This window comes from Ciconia boyciana, chromosome 5 (genome assembly GCF_034638445.1).
Source record: "Ciconia boyciana chromosome 5, ASM3463844v1, whole genome shotgun sequence".
NCBI lineage: Eukaryota > Metazoa > Chordata > Aves > Ciconiiformes > Ciconiidae > Ciconia > Ciconia boyciana.
In genome coordinates, this window is record NC_132938.1 from 43,313,876 (window position 1) to 43,326,404 (window position 12,529).

General features: G+C 36.1%; 1 protein-coding gene across 5 annotated transcripts in view; it reads right to left on the minus strand.

Moving 5' to 3' along the window:
• Nucleotides 1-12,529, minus strand: part of CLCN3 (chloride voltage-gated channel 3) — an 89,227-nt gene that overhangs the window by 20,161 nt on the left and 56,537 nt on the right. For all 5 annotated transcript variants that reach the window (XM_072862536.1, XM_072862538.1, XM_072862534.1 and 2 more), the window contains 4 exons: nucleotides 6,478-6,635; nucleotides 4,007-4,106; nucleotides 1,551-1,738; nucleotides 736-858 (listed from right to left, as the gene is read on the minus strand). In XM_072862536.1, coding sequence (XP_072718637.1) covers nucleotides 736-858; nucleotides 1,551-1,738; nucleotides 4,007-4,106; nucleotides 6,478-6,635 — 569 coding nt within the window. The remainder of the gene's footprint in view (nucleotides 1-735; nucleotides 859-1,550; nucleotides 1,739-4,006; nucleotides 4,107-6,477; nucleotides 6,636-12,529) is intronic.

Below are 12,529 nucleotides of genomic sequence, written 5' to 3' on the forward strand. Positions count from 1 at the left end.
TAAATAGGATATACACAAAACACTGGGCAGCTGTGTCTAGAAAGTAAAGGTTAGCTAAATTTGGAAACCAATTTAGGATGAAATCTCTTCTGGAATAATGGCACAGAACTACTCCAGGCTTATTCAGAGGCAGGATTTGTCCTTCAACTTCTACAGTACACATAAAGAAATATTTACAGAATGACTGGAGAAGTGAGACTGACCAGACTTTGACTTTGGGTTTTTCCTTCCGATTCTGTGTATAGCAGCAGACAGCAATTGTAAAAAGAATGAGTTTTTGAGGATATTACACATTTTACTTTGTGATTGTCTGATGGTTTGTGCTAGTTAAGGCAATTAAAGCCAGTGCAACAAAAGATCAATTGCTGTATCAAAGGATCCATATTCTGTCAATGAACCACTGCTCTCTTATCACTGTAGGGAGGGTGAGGACTCGGGGGGAGCTTTGGAAATCACCCTTCAGAAGTCTGCTCTCTTAAGCTAAATGCTTCCTTAAAAAGTAGTCCAGCCAGAAGCACGCAGCAAAATCTACAAACTCAGGAGATTCTCTGAAATTTGGGGTATTTTTCTCAGCAACAATTAGCACAATTACATTTTTCAATTTGAATACTTGTATTAATGTATTTCATCAAAGTCACAGGGTGCTCCCTCTTGCCTTCCCCTGACCCTGTAAGGTAGCAGGAATTTTCACATTAATATGAAACATCTATAATGTACATATTAGTTAGACCTCACCTCAGGTATCCCTGAGCCACAGGCATAGGGAGCAAATACCTTCACCAGAGAAACAGCTAAGAAGGCAAAGCTCAAAGCCCAGAAAATGTACATTATGTAGTTCATTATGTATGAACCTGGACCCTAAAAGCAAAAACAAAAACAACAAAAAAGTCAGAATATAAATTTGATGTAGGAGCAAAATCACTACTTAAAATAACCCAGAAGTACTCTTGCTGCAATTACACTTATGCACACATTTTGAGGGACAGTAATTATTAAGAAGCCAAGAAAGAGAGAGTTTTGTTTGAAAAGCATAAAGTCATGATGCCTGCACATCAGCAAAGACTGGGTTATACCAGGCAGAAAGTGTTCTAGCACTTCATCTTAAAAAGAAAAAATAAACATAGCACAGGTATTTTTTTAATACCTATTAGCTGGCAAAATCTACTGAATACTGAGTAAATCTTCTTTATTTAAAAAATTTTTTGGTAGAAAAAATAAAACCAATCTATTCTTAGTTATCGGAGAACACCACAAATCTAAGTTTTATTTTTTTATGTATAGCTACAATCAAGAACAGAAAGTCTCGTGTTATTAACAGTTGTATACTCTCATAACTTCCTTACAGCTACAACACTCCAAGCCCCCTTGCAGTGCATTAAATGCACATTTATTACACTATACCCTATTAATCAATTCAAATGCTGAAAAATGGAGCAGACAGTACAACCCAAATCCATGTTTAGTACCCAACCTTAAGACCATTATTTTCTTTCCATGTTCAGTCGAGCTGTTGAGCAACACCAACCATCAAAGAATGAGTATATACTTACTTCTGCTTGCCCAATTATTAGTTCTGCCCATGTTTTCCACAGCGGACATTTATCTCTCTCTTCAAATGTGGCCTCATTTGAACCCCAACAACACTGTTCATGGTTAAACCACAAAGCACTAAGGCAAATGCCTTCCTTTAAGTCAGTCATCCAGTCAGCAGCAATGTCAATTAATCCTGCCAATGCCCCTGTTGTAGAAACAGTTTTGTATTAATGTTCTTGTAAATAGGAATAACACATACAGCTAAAATGAAGAAATGTCCTGGTATTAACTGATGTGAATTGAAATTACAGAAAACCTAAAGAAACAGGCATTTAAATTATTGCTGATTTCCAGGAATATATCCTATTTGCAATATGGTAAAATTAGTATTTGCTAAAGAATCTAGTACCTTGTATATTTCCCGAGCTAAACGCATCTTTTTTTTCTTTTTTTTTTCCCCCCTATGCCACAGTTCTCCAACAGTCCACTGAAACTAAGGAGTTAAGAATCAAAAGAGGACTGATACGTTTTTGTGATTAAAAACTCAAAAGACCTTCTGACAAAACGACCTTGCCATGCCTCAGAGAACTCATTAACTATTCTACTATGTTTTGTACATAGTAAAACAGCATATTTGGAGAAAATAATTCTTACCTTGCCAACAACAGTTTTAGAACAACATAAATAAAACACCAAATAAACCCTGATGCCATTCATGAGATCCATATACAAAATGACTTAATTCTGTAACACAGTGAGCATGTAAAATTTCTACTGCAGGTAACAAACAGTATAGATAACTAAGCAGTTCACAAACTCAAAGCTTAAGATTTAGATTTAGTTTAAAGGATTCTGTGTTGTAACTACATGCAGAAAACTTGCTGCAAAGTCCTCAAAAAATAGGCATTACTTAGGAATGGCATCAAAGGATTTAAAAAATTTAAAACCCTCTTTATTTTACAAAAGCTAAATAGTTTTTCATGGTAGCAGTACACTGAAAAACTATTTCTAAAGTAAATATTTTTATGGACATGTACAACTGTTAAATAGTTATAATTTACTATTTTTAACGTATTAATCACTACTAGAAATAGCTGTCTAGAGACAGCCACAATTTACTTGTGTAAGTTGGTAGCAGAGAATTACCTCCAATTTCCTAATTTATATTTACTAATCTTGACAGACCTTCAGTTTGAGATCCTGGGCCAACCAAAGTCAAAGTCAAAGGCAGTATTTCAGTAGAATGTAATTTCAACCAAATTAATTAAAATACATAAACATAAGATCTCCCCATGACTGAAATCAATGTTGTACCATTCAAGATTCACTAGACATATACAGAAAGCAATGGAAACAGAAACCTAGAAATGTTCACGGCCAGAATTTGCTCGCTTTGTTGCTCAGAAACATAGGAAAGCAATTTTAATATACATAGCAGCTTGGGGGGTGTAAACACAACACTGCATGTTCCCACCCAAAGTATCACAAGCAATTTCCAGTAATTATACACTCCCAGTTTGTACATTCAGAGGTATATAAACATGCTACAAACTTTGCATATATATTAATTTATATATGATTTGTGAAAGTGATTATGTATATATCTAAGTAGCAATTATACAGTTACCATGCCTTTCTAACAGGCACAGCCATACTTCGCAACCAATCCAATTTTCCTAGCATTTAATCTAAGATCTGTTTGAAATACTTTTTTGGAAAAACTGGGCACAAAGTTTGTGACTTCTCACTCCTGCACAGTTTGGTCACTCCAAACTATGCTGATAGAAAGCAGCACTGCATGACAGTGGGGCCACAAACTATCAGATTATTTTAGCTGTAAAACTCATCCTAAAATACATTAAAAAGAAAAGGTAGAGTTGAAGTAGACGCCAACAAATTCTACCTGTTAAAGCTAATATTTTCTGTGTAACAACCCCTAGAAAGGTGTGACATAAACATATAGCTAGACTTTGCTCGTGTATCAACAAATGCTTTACAAGGAAGTGTGTTTACCAAAACTACACGTATACCAGAGCTACTTTTTGGTCCATATGGAATAAGCTAATGGGTTCGGGGGGGGAAATCATAGCAGAAAAAACATCAAGCACAATCAATTAATACACTTTCATAAGAAATCCTACAGGAAAAAAGCAAAATTTAACAGAAAGGGAAAACATCAATCTCAACCACAGGATTAAAGAAAATTGGTAGTTTAGTAGGTAGAAGTTCAATAACTCTGAGAAACTCTCACTAAAGTCAGTGAGGATTTTGTTTTCCATTTGATTAGTAAACCCTCCCCTCAAAACGCTAAAGCCTGTAAATCAAGATAGTCAACCTTTTCCTTCCCTCATGGAATTATGGTAGTAGTCTGAACCAGCTCTTACCCAGGTTGGTGGGTAACACACAAATGAAAAGCACAGTAACTATACTTGCTCACAAATGTAAGAAAGAAATCCTCTGTTTTTTAATTTACCTGATGCCAAACCAGTTAGTGTGACTACTAACCATCCTGACCATGCATCGTACAAACTTTTTGTCATCTCCCATGCTGATTCTTTCTTCTTGCTGTTAATCTGCAAAGAGAAATCATTATGTATACTTGTATGTGTTTCTGTAATACGAATAGGAGAAAAAAAGTAAGTATGACATACAAACTGCATGATGCAAGCTGCAGGCAAATATACCCTCTCTAAACTACAAGCATTCTCCTTGTATTTAGTGCTTTACATAGACAAATCAGCTTGGCTATTCAGACATCAAACAACTGACAGAGGAAATTTGCTTAATTTAAAGAACTAAAACCCAGGAAATGCATTATTAGGATAAATGAATACTTTCTATGATACACATCTAAAACATGTAATTGTAAAATTCTCTCCTAAATCTTATTTTTTTTGAACCTCAAATAAACTGTTAGTGTACTACTAATAAGCTATTCCATACAATTCAAATACCTAAACTTCTATTTCAAATATAAACATCTTTCTTTTATCTTTAGACTAAAAACCACATCAAAATAAAACAAAACCAAAAACTGGGTAACTACTCTGTAATACTTCTACACAACTATTACTAATGACATCTAAAGTTATTGTACTGAAAAAATAGTAATTCTTATTTTAGCCTTATTTAGTTTACTTTGTGCACTTAGCTGAAATTTATGCATAACTTGTTTTATGATTAAACCTTCATTATGTAATTGGATTCTATTCTTATGATTTTTTTCATACTGTAAAAGGAGGGAGAAAGTATGTGCAACAAACAGCAGAAAAAAAGAAAAATCAAGAAAGCATAATACTAGACAAGGAAATCTAGGAAAAAATACCACCCCTAAAGCAAATAAATGTATTTTATAGTTTCCTCTACATTTCTGAGATTCTCAAACTTTTTTTTTTTAATAAAAGTCATTTCCACAGTAGCATGTCTTTCAAAACCACCATGAACTAGTACTGGTTCCTTCTTCTTCCCACATCTTTGATTATATGTCCGGACGGTCTCCTGTCGTTCAGGGCATATTTATAAATTTCACAGTAGTTCTGTGACTATAAACTGTGAACTGTCTTGTCTGACTTTTCTGGTCTCAGACATTAAAATGAGTAACACCTGTGAGACTTCCCCCTAGATAACCTATTTCCAGGTGTGATCTGCCTTGCCAGGATTCGGTCAGGCCCAGCATTCTATCCAATGGCATATCCACTAGACACTAACCTACACATCTGCAGCGTAAAGATAGTGTTGTTTTAATTACTGCTTAGACATCAAATTATGAAATAAAGTATTACATGGAAAACACCTTCTCACTTTTCATTAAAAGCATTCAAACAAGGTATGTTTTCTCAGATCCACTGTCCAAGGATCTCTTTTCTTTAAAAAAGCACTAGATAGTGCAATTGCAGATGTTTTGTTTTTTAAACTAGTGTAAGATTATTTTTTTTAACCATGTCAAAGTAAATCAGCATATACATCCTACATTTGCTTCCAGAAAGTTAAAAATGGTGTTTCCAAAGAAAGCTGAATAATGCTACAGTGTTGCACGTGAAGGAACCTCTCTCCCCTGACCTCTCCATACAATTCCAATTCATTTTTAACTATTTATTTTGATCAGTTAAAAATATTTTAGGAGAAATCACATCTCCAAATCTGTTCTGTTTTTAAGGTTAATTAATGTAAGTGTCCCAAAAGTTTGGCAGTAAGGCTCTGAATAGAATATTTCCTCCTAAAATGCTATTAAAGAAGTCTATTACATGAACAACAGTATCTACCACGTTACTGACTAATACAACTTGAGTCCGTTTCATGAAAGAACTCATTTCAGAGCACACTGATAAAGACAAATGGCCTGAACTTTGAAGATCTTCTGAAGAAATCAATAGAGAAGAGGAGAAAAGCAACTTCTGTGATGGGAGAGTGGAAAGGACATTTACCATACATATTCAGACTACTTTTTTGTTAAGCATATATACACTGATATAAGTGTTTTAGACATGAGAATTTTCACTTTCCATAATCCAAACAACTGCAGCACTACATAGCAATAGCACAGATACACTTTTGTCAGTATACAAGCAATATACATCAGTGCTCGCTTTTCTGTACGAGTACCACCATAAGCACTATTGCACTATTACAAATATATCTACACTGGAAAATAGCCTTAAATATACTAGCATGCAGAAAAGGCAGTACTGTAAAAATGTAATTTGAGTGATGGGGAACTATTCCCACTCTATTAAATTACTGTTTCCTTTCCAAGTCATAAATACTGTTGCAGCACTGCAGGTATCAATGAAACGGTGCTTTTTTAATAACATTCAAGTAGTTCTAGCTGATGTAACTACTTACAAATTTAAAGTATGCACATATTTGTATGTGTTACTACATCAGACCTTAATTCCAACATCCAACAAAAAATATTTTCCAAGTATTGTTATTTATCTCAAGTACCCGTCTATGCCTTTCTCTGTCTTTGCACTTCTCTCGAACCCAGTCAATGGTATGGAAGTCATCGTATGTTCCTACTCCAGGAATTGGTTCATCCAGAAGATCCAGTAAATGTGTTGAACTGTTGATACTTCCTCCATTTGTCATTGTATAATGAGTTCCTGTGGCAGAGGAAAAACAGGTATGAATTAATTCTGCAATAAACCAAGTATTTTAATGTTCATAACACTACAGCTTATAAAATTTCTGAATAAGTAATTAAGACACTTCCCATAATATGCATATTTTACTTCATTTAGGTCTCTCAATGTTGCACGTCACTATTTTTTTCTGTCACTCATCTGTAGGTTAAATTTGCACGTTAGTGACTTTGTATTTCCATTGGTTAAATATGAATGTACTAGCCAAACTGTTGTTCTGTTTGGTGTGCAGACTCCAGAGAAACTTCAATAGAACAAAGTGGAAAAAATTAGCAGCTTCGACACACATTTAACTTGAAGTTTATTTCAGTTTATTAACTACCAGAGGAAAATCTGATTGTAAGAAAAGAAAACCAGATTATTAAAGTTCACAGCACTTCCATAAGTTGCCAGTTATTTTTAAATATACATACCACTGATTACCAATCTCTCCTATGTGTCTAAACCAGACAAAATACATTATCAACACATTATCAGTGCAGCTAAAACGTAACAGGAAGCCAAGCAAACACTTATTTTTTCAAATTTTTATTTATTTCGGGTAACCCACAGAACAGCCCTCAGTCATGAAAAGTTGGAAATACTGTATAAAGAAAATGTCTTCTACCAATTTGTCATCACTAGCTAGTTCCTTCACAAGCAGCTTGCATAGCAGTATCCCAAAGAGTATTTCTTTCAGTGATCAGAATAAGAAGAGCAAGAGAAGTACTGAGAATTTTTCCCTCTTCACAAGTGATCAAGAAAGTTTTACTTTTTAAGCTTTCAAATGTCATCGATTCTGTAATATCTTGGCTTTTTTGAGTTCCTGCAGTATGTTTACAGACCCCAAGTATAATTTTCTGCTGGATGGCTGCCTAAATATAGCATGGCCACCATTTGCCCACCCAACACAAACTGCTTCTGCATGAGTAATTGCTATAAAGGGAACATTTATAAAGAGGTTAATATAGACAACGATTTAAAGAGTGATTACTCTCACTTGTTTGACTAAGAACAAAATAATTTGGCCAACAGCATATGGCGTACCACAATAATCTCTGTTCTTAAAGATGTAGGCCCAAGATGGCCAAGACTTCTATCAGTTCAGACAGGCACTAGAACTCATTTCACTAGACTGACACTGGGATGGTTAGGCAGGTGGGGTTTTTTTGAGCCGGGTTTTCTTGTTTGCTTGTCTTTCTGAGTTTTTTTTAATTGCAGGCTCAGCTTCTTGGTGTTGTCAGCAGAAGTTTCCAACTTATCAATAAATAAATAAATAAATAAGGTCTTCAAATGGCCTACCTATAAACTTCCAAATGCTACAAATGCCGAGTTCATCAGCCCCAGCTCTCACCAACAACTGACAATCAGATTTATACATAGGTAAAATGTGCTTTTTCCCTTTAAATTTGTGAAATCTGAGATCTAGCAGAAGCCATGTGACACCTGGCATTATACTCAGACCCAAAGGTGTGCCTCAGCCATCTATTGCTTGAGAGGTCTCGTTTATGCCTGCTATATAATGCAGTGTTTATTTGGACATTTTCTTAGTGGTGAAAAACAACATACAAGAAAATAATACAAAAATCCTATTAAGACAAAATGCAATCTAAAATTTTCAATATACACAAACGTTCATTACATGTAATGTGTACATTCATTACACGTACACGTTACACATAGAAAAGTTTAAAATCCTATAAAATTCTATAAAAAATTACTTTTTTTCCTTCTAATCTTAAATTAAAAGAAGATAATGCAAATGCAGGAGACAACTCCTCAACAATGCCAACACCATTCTCTCATGCAAGCCTGGCTGCCACCTTTCTTAATACTGTTTTTTCTCCCAGTCTATGCTGTATTAAATTCTCCCTCATCTATTCACCATAGCTAAGCCCTGTAAATCTCTTCCCAAAGCTCCTGCTAGTCTCTCTTAAGGCAGATGTAAAGAAGCATTACCTATGTTTCCATTAATAAAAGGCTAACAACAACAAATTAAATCAGATTTGCTAATAGAGGTGATTGTTAAAACCTTGCTTTAGGATAAGGGATTCAATACTCTTGCCATTTCCAATTCTCATAACTAGAAAAGAAGTCTAAGATACATGTCTGGCTAGCTGGAAGGGCAAGCCGATTTGTGGAAGAGGTAGTAACAACATTCACACTGTAATGATTAGTTTAGCTCTCAAAATTAAAAGAATAACAGAATACATTACAAAAATGTTATTTTTACATGAAATTAACCTCCTTCGCAAAGTAAGGGGACATAAATTAAATCAGCCACAGTTTAATTATTAATCTCCTACAAAGTTACAATGTGATCAAGCAGTTTCCTGAACCTGAGTGATTACGGCAGAACAAAAGCTTGCCTTTGCCCCGGGGGGAGTTGGTTTTATGCCCTGCTATATATGAAGCAATATCAAGCTATGAGGAGCATGCAATCCTATGCCACACAAGGCAAAGGAGAGTTAAGAATTATAAATGTATCACAAACAGTAACAGATGATTTTATGCATATCACAAGGTGCTGAATTGCAATTCTCTCCAGGAAACCATCAGGGATAGCACCATACTCGCTACACCAGACCAAGCAGAACTTGGAGTAGCTCCAAATCCCACCAAAACTCCTAAAGCAAGAACTAAAAAAATGGTCATTGCCTGGATACAATAAAAATCCCACCAAAACTGCATCAGGTTCCTCCTTGCTAGCATTTGGTGGCCCACCAAATACTGGAATATAAATGATTATTGTATGATGGGGAGGAGACACAGAACAAGATGTGAAGCTGAGGAGGTCGTTTTGTTGAATACAGAGCTGCTGTGAACACCTGATGCAGCTGAATAGCTATAATCTTGTACCAAGTGAGAAACAGGCAGCAGTGTTTGCACTAGTGTGTGATAGAAAGGCTGCCCTATAGAGGACCATGAAGAGGACAACTGTACAAAATCTGATGTGCTGTATCTAAGATATGTAAGTCTGACAGCAGTGGGAGAGGACATTCTCCAGCTAGTATTATGATCTATGTAGCATATAACTATTCTAAAGGAGAATTTAGAGAAATATACCTTTACCAATACTCAACACTTTTCCAAACTTCCACTTCCCTTTCTTCCCTTCCTTCTCTAGCATTTCACACAGTAAGATGCTCCTTCCAGCTATGACGATGATTCTCATCAGCATAAACACATGCAAATTCTCATAATTTATTGCCAGTTTCATCAAAGTGTTATTAAATTTATTTTCAACTCAATAGATTTTGTTAAAATCCTTACCATAATATAGATTTTTCATCACAACATTCTAACCTCCAAGCAGGAAATCATTATTACCCTGATAAATTGCAGCACTTAGCAAATGTAGCCTTCTGGACATTCCCAATGTTCAGAAAGTATTTCCCCTTCCTTCCTCCCCCTTTTCCCCAGTCCTCAAGTTTCAAGACTCTTTCTCAGGCTACAGCTCAATGCAAGTACTTGTCATCAAAACACAAGAAGCCTTAACCTTAAAAACCACAACAAGGACTTAGCACACAAGGTATATAGGCACAGCCTCTAGCTATGATATGAGAACACCTCCATTTTCCATATGTACACACCTGAGCCATTCTGCAGCTGTAGAGAAAGTAAAGCCTTCTGTTTGTTACATATGAGTTTGCTTAAGGCTTTATTAGACTGGGAAGCAGATGGCAAAGTGGCAGGCAGAACTTTTATTACTACTGTTACTCGAAACTAACCCATGTTACTACAGGGAGGCAAATAGTAATATACCGATCCTCTCAGAGGCTCAATACAACTCACAGGAATCCTCACAAAGCAAATGCAACACAATCCTTCCATACTTTGCAAAACTAAGGTAGCTGGCATCCCTTTATTAGCGCACTCTTCTCCAACAGCATCTTTAACAATCCTGTATTCTCAACACATAACCAGCGAGCTGCTGTAATCACAGACTGCAAGCTTGCAGACAGTAAGCTTCTAGACAATAAAAGCAACATGCTTCTTCAGAGAAAGGAGACTGTCTCTTTTAGCTGATTCAGTCACTGCAGGTCTTGCCTAAACTACCTTCTAGGAAGGCAGATGACTTTTGTTATCCATGCATGTAATTCCAAGCCTTCAGCACAATCCTTTCTCAGCAATCAGCTCTGATAGTGCTGAAGAACTGCTTCAAGTGAAGTTGTTAAAAAAAAAACCAAACAACAAAAAATAATAAAGAATTAGAACAATTTTCATCATGTTGAAAGAAAAAACCTGTAATAAGCATTAAGCTTAACAGTAAAACACTGTACTTTGGGACACCTGACCAGAATGAGGTACAGCAAAAACAAACAAAAATGCTACATGGACAAAACTGGAATAAGAGAAGTAGATTCCAACACCATAAAGCAGCTCTCATCTCAGAAGAAGTGAGGGTTTTGGTTTGGGTTTTTTAAAATGAGAATGAAAAAAATCGCTTGAGAGGACACTATGCCTGATAGAAAAAGGAGACCTTACCATACTGCTCTCCTTCATTTCCCTCTGAACATGAAGTTATACTGAATGGCTGTTAGCTCCCAACACTGATCCAACCTCATGCTTTGCTTAGCTACTCCCTCATGATGTAAAGCAGGAATAAAGAAATTACAGAACCAATATTTTGCTATACTCACACAAGTTGTTTTATACATCACAGATTCCTCTTTGCCTTATGTCCCCCCTGAGGCAAGGAATATCTCCTTTCATATTCTATATATGTGCCTCATACAAGCAGTCTTCAATCTTGATTGATGTTGGAACTATGATAAACATGACAAAAAGCTGATTTATGTAGATTACACACAGCGTTCTTCAGGTGCCACGCACAGCATTTTCAAAGGCTGCCTCACTTCCTCTAGTAGTGGTCCCATACTCCCTTGTCCTTTTGCAACTCAGTAGATTTCTTTCAGATCTGAACGCAACCCTGGGCAACACGGAGCTGATGAAGGTTGTGGTTTTTTAAAGAAAAATACCTGGTAAGTTTTAGCTAATTCATTTTAAAAGAAAAATATCACATCAGCAAGGACTAATACTTTTAAAACACAAGCAGACCATTACTGACTATTCACTATGGTACAGTTCAAAAATTTTTGAGATAAAACTTTTTAAAATACTAACGAATCCAAATGTGAGGTGCCAACATTCATATGCTGTCGCATTTTTCACTTCACAGATCTCTTGGAACAAGTCCCTAGTGAAGGAACCCAGTAGATCATAAAGGTCTCCAGGGTCCTGCTATCCTGTCCCTGGTATGAAGAAATGAAGAGCCAGTGGACCCAGGTTCTCACTTCTTGGCGTTCTCTCTTCCGGGGAGGCAGTGGGTTCCAGTTTCCACACCCTGTGACTTAAAAATCCCACTGAAAGTACACTTAAAACACACTTAAAGAAACGAGGGAGCTAGTGCTTCACAGTTATCTAAATACAGTTTCACACAAGAAAGGGGTTTTGCAACATGCTTGATGCTCCTGATTCCTGCATAACTGTTCAACAATCCTTCCCGACTCTTTCCTTGTGTGCAGTGTTCCTTCTTTTCTCATAAAAATAACGAGAAGAGAAACATCAAGATCTAAGACAAATGCTGCATCCTGGGTAATCAAATGGTGCACGATAGATTTTTATGTGTTTCTCCACCCTGTGATTATCTGAACAATTAACCAATATCACCTAGAGAACAAATCCACACAGCTATAGCTTCCATAGAGAAAAGGTACAGAACTGAGACATGAACAGGCTCAAGAGAGTGGCTAAGAGAGTTAACAAGAGACCATAATTTTATGATAAAGTTTAAGACCCCTTCTATATGCTATACAGCATATGACATACACCTTCTGAATGCATATCACAAAACATACTGCTCTGTCTCAAAC